This window comes from Zalophus californianus, chromosome 10, assembly GCF_009762305.2.
Source record: "Zalophus californianus isolate mZalCal1 chromosome 10, mZalCal1.pri.v2, whole genome shotgun sequence".
NCBI lineage: Eukaryota > Metazoa > Chordata > Mammalia > Carnivora > Otariidae > Zalophus > Zalophus californianus.
In genome coordinates, this window is record NC_045604.1 from 88,186,946 (window position 1) to 88,205,722 (window position 18,777).

General features: G+C 45.1%; 1 protein-coding gene across 1 annotated transcript; it reads right to left on the minus strand.

Annotated features, from left to right (window-relative positions):
- On the minus strand, positions 1-15,737 carry CRYM (crystallin mu). The gene is made up of 8 exons (XM_027612164.2): positions 15,492-15,737; positions 14,839-14,992; positions 13,601-13,663; positions 9,205-9,306; positions 6,864-7,047; positions 3,299-3,420; positions 2,504-2,588; positions 1-350 (listed from the first exon to the last, which is right to left on the minus strand). The coding sequence occupies exons 1-8, from the start codon at positions 15,659-15,661 to the stop codon at positions 286-288; spliced, it is 945 nt and encodes a 314-aa protein (XP_027467965.1). The 5' UTR covers positions 15,662-15,737; the 3' UTR covers positions 1-285.
- Between the last annotated feature and the right edge of the window lie 3,040 nt (positions 15,738-18,777).

The window sequence follows — 18,777 nt, forward strand, 5'->3', positions numbered from 1 at the left end:
TGCAGAATTGGAAAATGCTTTATTTCAAGGAATTACAAAATGCAGTGAAATACAGGGGAAAGGGAGTATTACTATAATCAGGTGAAACAGAAGAAATGGCCACCTAGTTTTGCTTTCCAACTACACACACAAATGGGGATCTCATTGTTGAAGGTAAGACACAATAAGCTCAAAACTATAGCTCACTAGGCACTGGGCTCCCTCATTTGATCTAGAAATCACAAGACAGCTGGTAACAACATCCCTTGAGCTGTAGCTTCTACCTCAATGCAAAGTTCCTTCGTTTTATTTACCAGATGACCAGGAATCATACACTAGTTTGGCTGCAACCATGTCTTCCACCGCCATTCCTGGAATGGACAGAAATGTGGCTCACTTTTTGTCAGAACAACTTTTCCTGGAACAGCCCAGGCCCTGTGACTGGCAGTCTCCCAATACAAGGTCCGTGCTGCTAATGCTCATGGGGGTAACACGGACTGATATCCAGAGGTGAGCTTAGGCTTGGAAGGGCTGTCAAGGGAGAGGGTGAGGCAGGGAAAAGATGCTAAGTGAGCAATGCCCACCAAACACATTTTTTTAAGTGTCCTTCAAAGTTTAGTTCTGGGGTCAGAAAAATTTCTGTAAAGGGCCAGATGGTAAATATTTAGGCTTTGCAGGCCGTCTGGTCTCTTGCAATTAACTCTGCCATTGTACTGCAAAAGCAGTCCTACATGATAGGTAAACAAATGATCCTGGCCATGTTCCAATAAAATTTTCTTTATGGACACTGAAGTTTGAATTTTATATAATTTTCATCTGTCATAAAATATTCTTATTCTTTTGTTTTTTTTCCCCAGTCATTTCATTAGAAACCATTCCTAGTTTGAAGGCAGGACAAAAAAAGGTGGTGGGGTTAGTATGGCCCACAGGCTATCGTTTGTGGACCCTTGGTCTAGTCCAAACTGTGCATCCTTCAGCAACCCCACTTGTCTTGTTTGGGATACATAACTTAACCTCAAGTGGGTGTATGTTCTCAAAGGACAGGGGCTGATTTTTATTAATTTTCGTAGCCACCACCACACCCAGTACAGAGTCTGATACATAATAGGTGTTTAATATGCATCTGCTAGATGAAAAGATGTGCCAATAAAACAATCCCCAAAGCAAGAAAACAAACATTGCTCAAAAAAGGTAGAGCAGACCTGTAGTGTTGTCTCCTGAAGGGGTTGCTGACTTCTGATCTGCTCTGAACTCTGAAACTTTCTGTCACAACTGGATCAGTATAATGTCTTTGAACCAGGCACTGGGTAAATTTTATACTGCTTTTGCCTGTCTCTCTGTGCATGAGAGATTTTTAAAATATTTAAAAGCCGGCAAGGCATGGATACTGACTGACTGACATGGATGCTAGGGGGCCAGAGCACTCTTAATGTTCTGCCAAGCATTAAAGCTTTGTGTGCTTGATCATAGGAAATAGGGAAGATCTTAAGAGCGGGGCAGAAGACATTTCTGAGGGGCTCAGGGAAGCAACTATTTATCAACCAGCTTGGGAGAATTTCAATATTTTAGGTGTAACAGCTGTCTATCAGCTCGTTACCATGTGTGTCCATTTCCTTAGATCTGGTGGGGCTGAGGGGCAGACCGGCCACTGGGAGCCCGTCCTTGGTTGGGCTTCTGCCTGCACAACTCTGGTGGCAAGAGGGCTCCCCATGGCAGCCCTTCTCAAATCAGCAAGTAGGAGGGTGGGGAAGGAAGGAAAAAAGGAGGTCTCGGGTTGTACTCTCTGCGTGGGTCTCTTCCAGTGGGTCTCCCTTCCATTTCCCTTAAGCTCCCTGTCTTGTAACAACTTTATCCCCCACCCCCACCTCTGAAGGATACCTTCTGACTTTCATTTATTTTATTATTATTTTTTTGGTTTTATTTAAATTCAAATTAGTTAACACCTAGTGTATTATTAATTTCAGTAGAGTTTAGTGATTCATCAGTCTTATCTAACACCCAGCACTCATTAGACCAGATGCCCTCCTTAATGCCCATCACTAAGTTACCCCATCCCCCCCACCCCTCCAGCAACCCTCAGTGTGTTTCTTATGATTAAGAGTCTCTAATGGTTTGTCTCCCTCTCTCTTTTTAATCTTATTTGATTTTTCTGCCTTTCATTTAGATCTAAGTCTAAATGGTTTACTGCTGACAGTTGCTATGTGCAAATCCTTTTACACACACATCACTGAATTCTCATAAACACTGGAGGTAACAGGCAGTGAAGAGACCGTGGCTTAGACAGCTGAGGTCCCTTGCCCAAGGATGCATGTCCAGGAGTAGCAGAGAAGGAGAGCCAGTCCAGGACCGCCCAGTTCCAGAGTTCACGGGCTTACCCACTATTCTAAGACATGTAAATAACTGACCCAAATGACGGATTTCATGACTCAGGTATGGAGTCGGGTGACTCATTCCTCTTTCTACCAATGGGCAAACCTGCGCTGTGCTCTGGCTGGATGTATGCTCTGGGAGCTGGAGTCCTTACCCAAAGACTTGAACACCGTGGTCTTGTCACAGTGTGCTGGCTTCACTCCCTTCACCACTTCTCCCAGCTCAGCGAAGATCTCGGCCTGTGAAATGAACACACACTGACCCAGGCCATGGAGCCAATGTCCACTCCAGCCAGCTTCTGAGGGAGGGCAGGGAGGGCACCCACAACTGGGTAAGGGAGAAACTTGACAAAAAGACCATGTGTAAACTGGCTACCCCATTAAAAAAAAAACATATATATATGTATATATATACATATATATATATTTTTTTTGCATAGCATCTGCCTTTATGATACCATGAATGTAGAGATATAAGTTTGTGGCTGGCAGAATGTCTAGCCAAGACAGTGTGTCAGTGAGAAAATCAGCATGTTCTTATCTAAACACTCATTTTGGCAGCCCTCTTCTTGCTCCCATGTTCTGATTACAAAAGAATAAGGCCAGAAAGTGGCCAACCCCAGTCCTATCTTGTTGGCCACATTGCAAAGGTATCCAGGCACTTATCTCCCAATCTTACTGCCTTATAGGACGGCTCAGTCTGACGGAAAAGTCCATCATGCTGCTCTCTCCAGGCAAAGGGGACAGGAAAACACATGTCAATACCATAATGGCCACATTACTTCAGAAGGGGATTAGAAAGGGTTGGGAGATGTTTTAGGAGCTGGCACCCCCCCAATGAGGTGGGGGTGACCGAGGTCTGGAGCAGTCCAGTGGAAGGGGAGGTTAATGAAACCCTGGGATCCCTGTGAGGCCAGCTGGACAGCATCCTGCCAGGAAGAGGCGCTCACCCCTGACAACAGGACATCTCCAGACTCTTTCAGGGCGGCCTCCTGGGAGTCCACATAAAGCACAGCCTGTTTCATCAGTTCGTCGTCCAGCTCTCTCCAGTCGGGTCTGCTGGCTCCGATGGCTAAGAGACAGCAAAACAGACCGTGAGCCCAGAAACAGTGGCAAGGGACACTACACATGCCAAAGAATGGAAGAGGGGTGGGGGAAAGGAGGTGACCTAGGACACATGGGAACATTCAGATTTGGGATGCCCCCATTTCCCCATGCCAACCCCTTCCAATCAGCAAGAATGAACACTCATCAGTAAGAATGCCTGCCTTCTTTTTTTTTTTTTTTTTTTTTGCATTTCATATCACGATCTTTCTAAAAGATTTCGAGGCAACTTAGCATTCATTTATTGGTTGCCTACTAGCTGTGGGATGTTTCACACATATTATTTATAGTCCTCACAAGTACGCTTCGTGTCTGATTCTCACTTAAAAGATGCACACACAGAGGTTCAAAGAAGTGAAGGTGCTTGCCATGGTTCTGTATCTGATATGTGCACCTAATGGCTCAGAGGGAGCCCTGCCTTTCACACCTCTTCCATTTATCCGGGGCAGCGACTTCTTTACAAGAACCCTGAAACAGAGACATCACCTACAGCTTATTCCTACCCCATGCTCCTCCATCTTCTGCCAATCTGCTTGCTCTTGAATCATTCTCATTCCTCACCCCCAACCATTCATTTCTCTGTTAACTCATGACAGAAGAGCCCAGCACCAGGGTCATGGAGAAGCCCTGATAAAGAGGAAACTGGCTCCATCCTGGCCCCGAGATTTCACATCCTTTGCAGAGAGCTCAGGGGCATAATGATGAATCCAAGGAATCATGCCTCCTGGCACAAAAGATAAGGTAGAGGCTGCCACCAAATGCCTGCAGGGCCCGGAAGGTAATGGACAGGGGCAAAGCTGGTCAGAGGGACTGCATTGGAAATGGTGGAGACCTAAGTTCACAGAAGAAAGCAGGCCCTTGTCAAGAAGGCAATCATCCTTCAGCTCTGGCTAATTGTGGCCATGTGAGAATGCAGGGCTGCCGTTAGTCTCCCCTTCCTCCTTTTTTTTTTTTTTTTTTAAGAGAAGCAGGAAATCTATTTGCATGTGTTATTTCTTGATTTTTAGAGCACACTATGGTCCAAACAAAACACATCTGCTGGTTGGATCCAGCCATGGCCAGCTAGTCTTTGGAAACCGCTATAAAGCCTTATGCCAACATAAGGCAGCATTTATGTGCCTTCTCACACTGTGTCCAGTTTTCTCTGCTTGTTCCCGCTCCCACTGTTGTCCCTCACTCTAATTTTCAAAGAGAGGGGTGTAAAAATGTCCTTCTTGAAGGTCATTTGTGTGGGGAGTTCTATAGAACAAAAGCATGAACTAAATGAAGCTCGTAAATAAATCATAAGCTGGTGGGAAAAACCCTAGCTTCTCAAGCCACCTCTTCTCATCGCCCTTATGTCTCCCTGCAAACCCTCCCTGCCCCAGTTCTTCTGAGCAGGGCGAGTTCTCAAAGGGTTGTTGTGAGGCCACTTGGGCAGATGGAGGTGGGCCAGGCAGCAAAGGGAGGGGCCTGATTTAGACTGGGCCCTGGCCTTGCTTCAGGGGAGCTAGAATGGGCGAGGGTCAGACCCTGGCTGGGGAAGGGGGGGTGCGGGGGCAGGATGAGGGAAATGCGAGCAAGGGTGGAATTGGGCCTATCTCTTAGCCAAGTTGCAAAGTAAGTAAAATCTGTTGTTGGTGTTTCCCTGTCAGCCGCACTGGTAACATACTTTCCTGAAGTATATTTGATGCCTCTGTAAACACATAAACCAATTTTGTCTTTAGGCTAGGGAAACAGAAGAGATGCCTTGACTCACAATCAAGGCAGCTCTTCCTGGAGATTCACAGTGTGAGAGAGATTCCCTGTTGTTGGCTTTGAAGACGGAGCATCCACATTACAAGGAACGTGGGCGGCCTCTGGGAGCTGAGAGCCACCCCCAGGAAACGGGCACTCTTATCCTACAATGTAAAGAATCTGCCACAACCACCTGAGCCCGGAAGAGGTTCTCTGGGCTCTAGATGAGACCGAAGCTTGGACAACACCTTGATTTCCCTCTTGTGTGAGCAGAGGACCCAGCTGAACCCTGCCCAGGCTCCCCAAACCACAGAAACTGCAAGATAATAAATACATGCTGCTTTAGGCTGAAAAAAAAAATCAAGTCTGTCTTGCTGAAGATTCAGCTCTCGTCTGTTTCACCAAGAACTGGTTTCTCATGATTTCCAATGACCTTCCACAAATGGTATTACTGTCCAGAAAACCAGAACTGACCCATCTCTTGCCTACTTACCCCTGGATTCACATCATAACACCAGTCCCACGTGGGCTGAGACCGTCACTTCATTTTGGCCCATTCCAGGGACATGCCACACTTTTGTCTCCTCCACAGAACTTGATCTTTAGCTGGAACCATCAGTTCATCTATTCGTTTACCTATTTTTTACTTATTTCCCCTCCCTAGAATGTAAGTACCAGGAAAGAAATGACCTGGAGTGGAGTGCTGGCTTATTTTGGTCTGCCCAGCACCTAGAACAGTGCCTGGCACATGGTAGGAATTCAGTACACATTTGTGATTAGATGCATAATCATGACACTTGGCTCCTGCCTGCTCATCTGCCAGTGTGTACAGAATTCTTAGCTTTTGAGATCACATCATATGCTTGTCACTAAAACATAGGGCACCAATAACATGTTTAAATCCCTAGTATTTGCCTCCTTACACACCAGATTCCAGTTTTCTTACTGTAAGATAATATAGAACATAATTTAAGAGCTTGGGCTCTGAGGGTAAGATCGCCCCAGTTCAAATCCCAGCTCTACCACTAAGAACCTCTGACTTTGGGCAAGTTACTTAATCTCTCCATGCCTTGGTTTGCCCACCTATAAAATGAGGGTCATGATAATAATAGCTCCTACCTCATAAGGTTGTTGTAAGGACTGAATGATAGAATACAAATAAAGAATTTAGAACAGCACCTGCAATGGTAAGTATTTAATATAGACCAGTTCTTGCTGTAAACTCCAGAGCCATTTGAGAATCTTCAGAAGCCCCAGGAACTCTTATGTTTGGATTCCCGCCTGTCTGAGCACACATACTAAGGAGCATCTACAAGTCACATTAAATATCTTTTGTGCCGTAATTAAAAAACTCTTTTGGGGGGGTTAATTCTAAGTATTGTTAAGAAAGAATGAATCATTTGGCTTTCGTGATTTAAATTTCATTACATTTAAGAACTTAGCTGTGACTGACCACTTGCCATAATGTTACATTTTATAGAGCTTTAATTAAATTTATTATAAGTTTCAGGCTTGTGACTTTTGTTTCATATTTTTGAGTGAATATTGTTTTTCAAGGCTCACATGTTTCTGAGGACCTTAAAAAGTTTGGTCATTTTGCATGGGTAAAACAGCTCTGCAGATGCACCCACTTGGTCCAGCCTAGGGACAACTCTGGCCACCACCTACCCATGCTCATGGAGCCACTCTACTTACCATTGATGTGAGCCCCTGGCTTCACCCATTCACCAAACAAAATGGGCTCTGTTGCCATGGTGACTGTGATGATCACATCTGCCCCTGTCACAGCCTCCTGGACTGAGGAACACACCTGTACCTCTCCTTGAACCGTGTCCGCAAACTTCTCTGCATTTTCTTTGGTGCGGTTCCATATCCTCACCTTCATTGGGGGGTAACAAGAGGGACATTGGTGCCATGATTGTTTGGCTGTTTAAGTTTCATCAAGCCCAGGGGTACCAGGGGAAAGTTGAGCCTCTCTAGGGTAAGGGCTGTGGTTATTTAAATCATCTCCTATGGAGAAAGAACATTTGATCAAGGGCACAGCATTAATCGGGGCAGACACCTGACCAAATTATTTGAAAATTAATTTTTTCAAAAATTAAAATAAAATCAAAAATCAAATCAAAATCAAAAATTAAAATCAAAAATTGTTTGAAAATGACCTTTCTCTACTCCTTTCTCCTTGCAAGAAGCGGGGGCAGTTTTTCAGTTCTAGCCAGGGATACCCAGCCTCCATAGCTTAATAGCTACTACATAACTTAAAAATTAGCAGGGCAAGTTCTGGAGCTCGACAGGCTTGGAATCAATCCTCACTCTATCACATACCGCTCACTCCTGAAATGACTTAACCTCACGCAGCCTAAGTTTTATGTCCACGAAACGTACATAGTAAGTGGGCACAGTCAGCATCAAGCTCCCACTTCGTGTTCGAGACTCTGTAAAGGAGTCCTAGCGGATGTGGGATTCTATGGCAGCGCTCTGCATGGAATAACTTGATCTCTGAAAGGTATGTGGGGGGTTGAAGATCAGAAGGGTTTGAGGAGTGAATAGTGCAGGGGATGAAAAAGTCAAAAGTAGTAGCTACAGTTAGAATCCTGGCCGATGCTGGCGGGAGCCGGGTCATTAGCCTCACCAGGAGGTGGGGACTCGCTAGCTTGCTTAGCAGACTTCCATGTGTGGAGTGGGGGTTGTCAAGCCTCAACAGAAAACAAGGCCTAAAGAATCTCTCATAAGGAAACGTAAGAAATACAGAAGTAAATGTTATGCCTAAGTTCATCAACCAAGGTAAAAAACAATACAGTATGCCCTATCAAAGGAGAATGGTTACCCAGAGCACCCTTCTTGATAAAAAATTATGCAAACAGATACAAAAAATGGGTAATCTGAAAAGTGATGGTGTTAGAACATCTCATGAAAAGATAGGATATACAACTGGGTATATCTAACATGATGGAAACCACTTTATGAAAAGCTAATGAGAAGACTGGAAAGTGTTAACTGCTTATCTTTGAAAACAGATAAAAGGCATTTTTCTTTGTTCTTCCTTAGAGTTTATATTTGCCAAAGCAGAGGTATTATTTTTAATCATTAAAAAGTCGTATTTTAAGGGGTGCCTGGGTGGCTCAGTCCGTTGAGCCGCCAACTCCTGATTTCGGCTCAGGTCATGATCTCAGGGTTGTGGGATTGAGCCCTGTGTGGGGAAATCCTTGCTCAGCGGGGAGTGTGCTTGAGATTCTCTCTCTCTCCGTCTCCCTTTGCCCCTCCCTACCCCATGTTCTCTCTCTCTCTCTAAAATGAGTAAATCTTTTTTTTTTAAATGTCATATTGGGGCGCCTGGGTGGCTCAGTCTGTTAAGCAACTGCCTTTGGCTCAGGTCCTGATCCCAGGATTCTGGGATCGAGCCCTGTGTGGGGATCCTTGCTCAGAGGGGAGTCTGCTTCTCCCTCTTCATCTGCCCCTTCTCCCACTTGTGCTCTCTCTCGCTCTCAAATAACTAAAATCTTAAAAAAAAATAAAATAAAAAATATCGTATTTTAAATCTGCCCTATCCCTTTCACACACGTACAAAAATAAAAGTAACATCAAACGTTCCCATAAGAAGTGGGAGGCATGACTGAGGAAAAGTGGACCAACATCTGGGCTGTGGAAGCAGGGTGCTGTGGTCTCTTGCCCTCTAGGCCTCATTCTCAGTTTGTGGGCCCATACCCATGAATACCTAAAGACTCCTAGATTCTCCTCAGAGAAGCACAGAGAGGGACCAAAAGGAAAACTGAATGTATATAATGGATATAATATAATCCTTTAACCATGTGGGTTTGCTGTATCCTCTGGCATACCCTAGGAATGGAGAAACTGGAGACAAGTGATTCAGGTCTCTTCGCCTCCAACAGGACTTCCGGGCAAGTCATTAAAAGAGTGGTCTAGATCAGACTCTCGACCTAACTATTTCAGAATAGCCCGAGTCGCAGTGAAGGAGAAGAGAGAAAGGCCCCGACTGCTCCCTCCCCTCTTCTCCCGCAACCTTCCCTGGACTTACCTCCTTAAAGGAGAACTGCTCTGTGAAGACCTCGTAGTGGCTGTAGGCCTGGACCCCAGCCCCAAGGATGCACAACACCTCACTGCTGGGTGGTTTCAAAAACTATTGGAGAGAAGTGAGGTGGTGAAGGTCAAGGGAGAAGCAATGGCCAGGTGAAGGACAGACACAGTTTGAATATCAGGAGCCTTCCGCCCTATCTTCAGCTCCCTCACTGTCTCTTGGGCATTGAAGGAGATGGCATTTTGTGTTTCAATTTTCCCTCTATGGAGTGTGGAAAGGAGAAAGGAGCCTTCACTGAGCACCTCATATATGCCAATGCTTTACCCTCATGATCACATTTAGAGCAGCCAATGACCCTGTGAGCTAGGCACTCCGACTTTTATCATCTTCCTCCAGATGAAGAAATTGGGGTCCAGAGAGGTTAAGTAACTTGCTCAGAGGCCTACAACTATGAAATGGCACCTTGGGGCTCCAAACCGTATCTCTCATTCTCCAAAGCCCACATTCTTTCTCCTGTGTTTGGGAGTGGGGTTTATGATCAACAGCTATCAAGTGTCGCCTCTCCAGTGAAGTCATTCTGACCTCCCTGGGACAAGTCACCACTTGACAGCGCTTATTTGTTTACAGATTCATTTTCTTGTCCCGGTCTGCAAGCCCATGAGGACAGAGAGAGTCTTATGTGCACAGATTTGGCACATATCTACTATTACATATAAGAAATAAAGTGAGGTTCCTAAACCTCAGCACAACTGACATTTGGGCTGGATAATTCTTTGTTGGCCGGGGTGGGTGGGTGGGTTGTCCTGTGCATTACAGGATGTTTAGCAGCATCCCCTGGCCTCTATCCATTAGATGCAGCATCCCCTACCTCCCCTAGTTGTGACAACCAAAAATGTCTCCCATGCCTAAATGTCCTTGAGGCAGGAGGCAAAATGATTCTGCGTTGAGAACCACTGGTATAGAGGATATCACTTGCCCCTCAAGCCATCCATATTAAATAAGACCCTCTTTTGCCTTTTCTCTATTTCATTTAGTAAAATTTGAGTTCCTTGGGCCTACTCTTTCTTACAATGTTAATTATAGCATTTCTGGAATGTAATCTTAAAAGTGAAAGTCTCTTGAATTATTAATTACTAGCAAAACGGAGTCTCAGAAATGTGAGCAGATGTTCATCTCTCCTTTAGCTGCAGAAGGAGAGATACCATCTTGTGCCATAAAATATCGTTTAAAGTTATCTGACTTGAAAAGTTTTCGGAATTACAATATCCACACAACTCTCAGTCTTATGCTCTTACGCAACAAGGAGAATTAGATGATTTTTCCTTAACTAAATCAGTTTGTTTTTCTGTTCTCAGTTAATATGAATCTATTCTTAGAAGTATACGTGGGTTCCAGAAATGGCTGCAGTGTCCTGTAAAAGTAATCTTCAGCTTCTGAAACTAAATCTCTAATTCTGATTGGTTGTCTTGATAATTTATTGCCTTGGTAATAAGGTTACCATTGACATCCCTTTCTCTAAATAGTATAACATTTATAAGATTCATTTAAAAAAATAACAGCACCAGTGGCACTTCACTCTTTTCCCATTGCAGATAATTAAAAACATGTATATGAATCTGCTAGGTTTCTTACGGTAAAGTTTGAAAGTGTGTGTTTCATCTGCATTTGCTAATGAATAGCACTGCATCAGTCTAGCCTTGCCATCTCTCCAGCCCCCTCTCAGGCCATGCTCCCCTGCTCCCCTGCATTTCTTGTCCTTCAGCCTCTCATCTTCTTTGCAGATTCCCAAGCACATGTGCTTCTATCAACCATAGGGCCTTTGGACAGGTTCTTTCCCCTTCACAGAATACTTTCCTTTCTGTCCTGCACAAATAATTCCTACTAACCTTCAAATTTCTGCTCAGATATTTTTTACACAGGAAAAGCCTTCCCAAATCCCAAAGGCCCCCTGTTATACACTCTCATAGCACTTCATCTCTTGCATTCAATGTATTTGTCAGTGTTGCGGTTTCACATTTATTGGTATGATCTTTGGGTTAATATTTGTTTCCCCAAATAGACTCTGTGTTCCACGACGGCAGGTACTGTTATCTGGTTTTGCTCACCATTCTATGCCCCAGGCTGAGCACTGGGCCTGGCTCCTGATGGGCACTCAAATATTTGTTGAATAAATGCATGCCAGGGATAAACCCTCATATATATTGTCACCTTGAGAAAGCATGTCAGAGTCCTCAACCCAGGTTATGTGCAACCCAAATGCAAAGAAGTTACAGTGACTGCCAGGCCTGAAAACTTCCTATACATCTCATCTTCCTTCCTGAAGCGCTAAATGAAAGAGAAGTGGTAGAAAAGAAAACATTCTCTGTTCCAGGGCAAAAAAGTATAACAGACCCTTTGTTCCTTATTGAAATAACCCATCTGCATCCCTGGGCATAAAGCTGTGACATTTCAGCCTAAGCTCTGAAGCATCAACTCAATGAATCTCAACTCTTGTGGGAGTGCAGATTTTTATCAATGCAAAAAAGTACAGTGTAACTGGATGCTATAAGAGTTTCGTCTCCGCAGGGCGCCCGGATGGCTCAGTTGATTAAGCATCTGCCTTTGGCTCAGGTCATGATCCTGGAGTCCCCGGATTGAGCCTGGCTTTGGGCTCCCTGCTCAGTGGGAAGCCTGTTTCCCCCCCTGTGCCTCACCTCACTCATGCTCTCTCTCTCTCTCTCAAATAAATATATTTTTAAAATATTTTAAAATAAAAGAGTTTGATTTCCAAAACTGGTTGATATTGAAAAAAATAACTAGTGTCTTGGGCCTCCCCCCACAGTGATTTCAGATCCATGGTTTGGGGATCTGAATTTTTAAAAATATTCTCCAGGTGATGCTGCTGCCAAGCTTGGGATGAAAACCACAGACCTGGGCCAAGAAGACCAGGCGGCCTCGGAAGACCCTGCAGCTGTGTGACTTTGGGGAAGCACTAGCCTCCATCTCCTCCCACAACAAATGAGGTCAATAATGCTTTCTTTGCCTTCCTCACAGAAACCCAGAGACATGTCAAGACAATGGGTTGGAAATTATTTTGACAAGACCTTTACAAACAAATGTAAGGCAGTACTGTACCAGTGAACATATATACCTCAAGGAGTCCTTTGATCATTTCAGTCTGAGTTGGGTCTGGACATAATTCAAAAAACCAGTTAGTCGAGCTCTGTACTGTAGTCTGCCCCCTTTCTACACAGTTACCAGATTAATCCTCACATTCTTCCCTCCCCATCCTGTGTTTAGAAGATCTTAACACTCTCACGATCTGAACACCTGGTCTTTGCTGCTCCCCACGTCCCACACTTCCTTTATGCTCAGGCGTCATAAACCAGCATCAGCAGACCTTGGACTTCTCCATTTCATGTGAAGACACCCGGTTTTCCAAGCTTCCTCTTCTTAACCCTAACCTCTAAAAATACTGTTTTTCTTGTAGGATGCCCTGACACTGCTTGGGAACCTCACCACCCCCTTCACTTGCTTTCTCTTCCGCCTGGAGAGTGTCCCCCTCCCCTCTTCACTCACTCAATTCCTTCAGTCTTTCCTCAAATGTCACCTTCTGGGTGGGTGAGGTCCTTCCTGGATAATTTGGGATGTCACCCCTCCCCAATATTCTCGATTCTGCTTTATTGTCATCCAGCACACTGTCTGTTTTCTGCTGGTAGTGGGTTTTTTTTTTTTTAAGCAAATCCTAGTATATTACTAAACTCAAAAGGGATTTGTTGTTGGTTAATTATTTTCTTGGCAAATCAAACTTTTCATCTTGTTTATTGTCTCACCTCTCATGTCTGTTTTGTACACTGCCATATCCCTGATGTTTAGAACAGGGCCCAACACATGGTAGGATCTCAGGCAGTACTAGCTGAATGAATACATGAGTCTGCTCAGATCTCTTCAGCTCCCCCTCGGCTTCTTGGCTTTGGCCTATGGGGCAACCACACTGTGTATCACAGTGTAGTACGGGGACCGCAAAGCAGTCCTGGGAGTCATAGACGTCAAATTTTAAAGTCTTGCTCTGCCACTTAGTAGCTGTGTGATCTTGGGCAACTCACCTAACCTCTCTGAGCCACATTTGCTAAGCCTGGCAAATGGAGATAATCATATCTACTTTGCAAGGTTGATGTGAAGATCGGGAATATTTTATGTAGGGTACCTAGAGTCTAGTAGTGCTCATTAAATGGTAGCTAATAATTTCATGAATCACTGTGCTCACCTGACATCCCATATTTGCCATATGGAGTTCCAGCTATGTCCCAAGGAACACCGAAATAAGTTCCTCACATCTCCCTTAGGCTTTCGAGCTGTAGACACCCAATCCTACTCTCCAGCAAACCTTCACAGTACAGCCTGGCCCTAGTCTTACCTTGGTGGCGATGGCAGAAACCGCGGCTGTTCTCTTTGCAGTTATGATATTTCCATCCATGACCTTGGAGGAAAAGAGAGACAGTGAGCAAGGGGCACTCCTAACCACTACTGAAGTGTAATGTATACAGCCAGATTCCCTGGGGAGCCTGAAATTCAGGGGAGGAGGATTTAAAGATCCAGAGGAGGTTTGCGTGGAATGAAGGAGATCGTTCCTGATAACAACTCAACTGCCTGGTGTCAGAGCCAGCTTGCAGGGTAGAGGGCACAGAGCACATGAATAAAGAGTACAACTTCCATAGTCAGCCAGGTCTAGCAATGGTTCCCTAGGCCTTTCACGAACCAGCTGTGTGACCTCAAGCAAAGTGGCTCAACTACTCTGAGCCTCAGGGACCTCAACAGAAATTGGGAGGGGGGTGTGTGTGAATTAAAAACTCCCATAGAGGAATGTTGTCATAACTGAGATCAATTTCTCTTCCTTGGCACATGGTAAGTGCTCAGTAAGTGGCAGTTAGAAAGGTAGTAGACATAGTCTCCGGAGAGCATGGACTTGGGCTGAGTAGGTCTGAAATCCAGCCATGCCACTTATTAGTTATATAAACCTGGGTAAGATGGGCATCGTTGCTCTATGACTCAGCTTCCTCATCTATAAAATGGGGGCAAGTTCTACTACTTACCTCATAGAGTGGTTCTAAGTATTAAGAGAGTTAATACATGTCAAGTGTTCAGAACCATTCCTGACACATACAAAGTGCTCCCTAAATGGGCTACTGCTCTATTTTGATACTATCATTAAATGTTAAAAGAGGTTACTGTGTATCTCTCAGGGAAGACTCCCAGGGATTACAGGACACTCCTTTTCTTCCACATTATAGAGATTCACTAAATAAATGTTGCCTTGGCTACTGAGTTTGATCAAACTGTATATTGGAGTAACTGGTGCAGGACAAGAGCATCTACAAGAATGATGAGATTATGACTTCCACACTGTCTGTCACATACTTGAAGCAGCAGTGGGCTCTGGTGCTGGATTATGCATCTTCAGGCAGTCCTAGAAACAGATTACATGGTCACAGATAACCTCTACCATTGCTGGTATCCAGAGACATCACATCACTCAGACAGAGGCACGTGTGGTCACAATCAAAAACTCCACCCAGCTCTCTCAGAGAACTAACTTCTGAGGCTAGTTCTGGGCCCAGGGGCCCCATTTCACCCCAGGGCAGGGAGTTTGCTCACCGCCAGAAGGGAGCCATTGCTGGGCTCAAAGAGCAGCACAGTGGCCTGGTGGGAGGGGACCATGGAGGCGGTGCTGTGGCCCTCGTAGAAGGTGACCAACTTGGTGGTCAGGGCGTCCTCTGCAGCACTGTAGGCCGGCATGACCCCTAGGAAGCTACAAGGAGAGAGGGAGTAGCTTCAACTCCTTCCTACCAATACTGGGGTGTCCTGTCAAGTCCCCGTATACCTTCCTTTCTCTTTCCTCTGTCACTGCCCTACTGTTCTCCCTCCCCCCATTCCTCTGCCCTTCCTTTAGACAGTATGCAGAGCAGGTTCAAGAGTCTGGCTCTGGATGAGAAAAACCATCCTAGTTCTGCCACTAACTAGCTATGTCACCTAGGGTAAGTCACTTAACCTCTCTGAGTCTCAATTGTCCCCATCAGTAAAACGACTGCATCAGTACCTACCTATCTGGAGAATGTATTGAATTAAACAAGATAAATCCCTGTAAAGCGTCCACTTGACGCAGTGGCTAGCGCAAATATTAGGTGGCAGCTGTAACCAGCAATGATTAGGCAAGCCCTCTCTTCCTTTCTCCTGCCACTTCCCTTCGCATGCCTCCCCTTCCATCTTTCCAGTTTCTCCAGCCCCTAGCCCCGGCCTTCCTCACTCACCCCCTGTGCTTGGCCACCGGCACCACGGTGCGCACCGGCTGCATGACCCCTCCGTCGGGGCCGCTGGAGAAGTTGGCCAGAGCCGCCTCCAGCGGCGGGATGAGGAGGCTGGAGCTGCGAAGGTGCTCCTGCACCTCGGCTGCGCTCAGGAACGCTGGCGCCCGGCTCATCTCGCCACCGACCTTCTAATTTCAGCTAGGGCACAGCACTCCGAGTTCCCGGGGCTGCTCCCTATATGAGCGCGCAGCGCTGCGGAGCCACCTACTGGTCACCGCCCAGCTTCGGGGGCGGAGCAACGCGGGTCTCCGCCAACCGCGCCCCCCGCCCCGCCCCACCTCTGGCCTCGGTAGGTAGAGCTGGGTCCCCTCCAGCTATGGATTCCCCAGAATCGCAGTGCAGGCGGTGGGTTGGGAGTTAGTATTCTTGGGTCCACTTTCACAATTCCTATAATTAGCTGTAGTCACGTTCCTTGCAAAGGGCTTAGGCGCCCCCACCCTCACTCTCCCCCCACCCCCAAGTCGTCCTCTTCGGGAAAGAGGAGGCGGAGGGCAAATGGTGGCGGAGGCTCCCTTTTTCTTAAATTATTACCTGCTGCTAGGAGATCTTAGATGAAAGGAGATAGTGATTTAAAAAATCATTTCTTTTCGGTTCTGTCCCTACCTGGAGTCCCTTATCCCAACCTCCCTCCTACTCCCACTCCCACCTCCAGATCCCAGACTATTGACTGCTTTAAGTGCACAATTTTCTTTTGGGCTAACTCAACTAACCTTCACCTTTTAAAAAGGGGGAAGTTCCCAGGACAAGATGTCATGGCCTCAGTCACACCAAGAGCCAAAATGTCTAAGAATGCATAAGACGACTTAGGTCTTTTCATCAAAGAGCTTATTCTAGAGAGGAGGAAATAAGACAGTATGTGCACAGGAAGGTAGCCAACAATGCAGAGCAGTAAATTCTAGCTGTCAAATCAGTGACAGGAAAAATAAATGTGTTTGATAATTCAAAGAAAAGAGATCATTTTGACGTTGATTGCTTAGATGAAGGTTTTATGAAGGATGGGGAATAAATCAAGGCCCCAAATAAAATTAATGGTAACAGCAACAACAACAATGATAACAGGGACAGGTTATTGATCTTTATTATATACCAGGTCCCGCACCATGCATTTTATGTGCATCATCTCACTGAATTACACAACAACCTCTGTGGTAGGTAGGTGTTTTTAGCTGTGCTATCCATTTGAGGCTCTGAGAGGTGAAGGGCTTTGTCCAAGGTCACCCAGCATATCAGCAGAGGAGTTGGGATCTGCCCTTGTAGTCAGTCTCCAGAACTCTATTCCTAATGGTTAACACTACATCGGCAGAAAGAAGAAGAGGGCACTTCAGGCCAGGTGAAGCCTCTGGGTGGAAGGAATGTTGTCTAGTCCTTGGGAACAGTGTCTTGCCAGACAGAGTTGGGTTGGAACAAGGGTGTGTGTGTTGGGGTGGGAACTAATGTCTGGGAGCACCAGAAGATAAAACTGGGAATGCTTCTTGGAATCAGGAGGCTAAGAAGTGTGATTCTTTGAAAAGAAATAATACACTCCAAAAAAATTGACTGTTTAAAAAGATGATTCTTGCACCGATGTATAGGATGAAACAGATGAGTGAAAGTGTAGTCTGGGAGACAGATCAGGTTGGGAGCTGTGTAGGGCATATTTTAGGAAATAGTCACATTGCAATAAAGGACAGTGCATGGGGAAGTGTCAAAATATTTACCAGTGAAATAAATTGTATGTCATGTACTTAGCACAGGTCTTGGCACAATAAACTATATGTCATGTACTTAGCACAGGTCTGGGATTACAGAAACATTTATGGGCCATTATTTGTGTTGTTATTATTATGTCATATTTATTGGGTTTAAAAAATATAGAGGTATGGGGTGCCTGGGTGGCTCAGTCTGTTAAGCGTCTGCCTTTGGCTTAGGTCATGATCTCAGGCCCTGGGATCCGGCCCTGCATCTGGCTCCCTGCCCAGCGGGGATTCTGCTTCTCCCTCTGCCTCTGCCCCTCCCCCTGCTTGTGCTCTCTCAAATAAATAAATAAAATCTTTTAAAAAAATATAGAGGTATAAAGAAAGTAAGGAGTTTGGTCTGTTATTCTCCAGGGGAAAAGAAGGAAAACCAAACACTCACTAACCAAAAGAGACATGAAATAGGAGAGCCAGATGTTTATTTGCTTCCATTGTTAATTAAATTACTGAGCTTTGGTTAAGTAGAAAGATCCTGTATTTGTTTCTAGAAAATCCTGTAGGAATAAGACTAGTCTGCAAATCATCTCAAATCATTTTCCTTACAAAGCTTTGGGTATCATCACCCAGGTCCTCAGTAAAGTAGCACTGGGAAAATTGGTCATGATGGAATTAATTCTGTTGGGGCCAATGACACAGAGTAGTTACTGGTCCTGAAGCTCCAGAACCTCTTCTTTTCTTTTCTTGTTTTTTAGGATTTTATTTATTTGAGAGAGTGAGAGAGAAATTGAGAGCACACAAGCAGGGGCAGAGGGAGAGGGAGAAGCACACTCCCTGCTGAGCAGGGAGGCCACCATGGGGCTTGATCTCAGGACCCTGGGATCATGACCCGAGCCAAAGGCAGACGCTTAACTAACTGAGCCACCCAGGTGCCCCTCCAGAACCTTTTCAAAATGAAAGTTATGCAATATCTCTGGCTGGGATCAGGAGTTGTATAACCTGGCAGGTAGAAGGGAATTTTTAGGTGACCACATATACTAGAAGTCCAACTGCCAGGTTCTGTGGAGGCTCTAATACTTCATGACATCTCTTTTATCATTTACTTAATATATTTTGTTAAAAATTATAATACCTTCTTTAGCTTTAGTAGAAGCAAAATTAGGATACGATTGGAGATTAATGTGCTGTTTTAATCATTTTTAATTTGCATTAAAATAAATGCATAACTATTTAAAAGACAGGGTTTGGGAATTACCTAAAATCATCTTCCTTACATGGCTTTGGGTAAGGTCACACAGGTCCTTAGTAAAATTTTAGTTGCCAAACATGAAGTTCTGGTTTTACCACCTTTGGAAGAAGTCCTCCTAAAAGGGTAGGGCAGCCTTCTTCCTCCTCTGCAGATTGGTGGTAGCAGCAGTGGTTTTAGGGAGGCTGGTTGGTTCTGAATTCCAGGTGACCAGCACAAGTCTGATGTCCAACTATAGAACATGATCCAGAATCTAGATTAGAAGCTGGTTTTGCAGGTATGGACTGAAAGTAGACCATCCAGTTGTACAACA

Coding starts and splice junctions, on each gene's coding strand:
- CRYM (XM_027612164.2), bottom strand. CDS start 15,661: ATGAGCCGGGCGCCAGCGTTCCTGAGCGCAGCCGAGGTGCAGGAGCAC. Junction 14,993..15,491: donor CCGGTGGCCAAGCACAGGGG/GTGAGTGAGGAA, acceptor CTCTCCTTGTAG/CTTCCTAGGGGTCATGCCGG. Junction 13,664..14,838: donor GCAATGGCTCCCTTCTGGCG/GTGAGCAAACTC, acceptor TTTTCCTCCAAG/GTCATGGATGGAAATATCAT.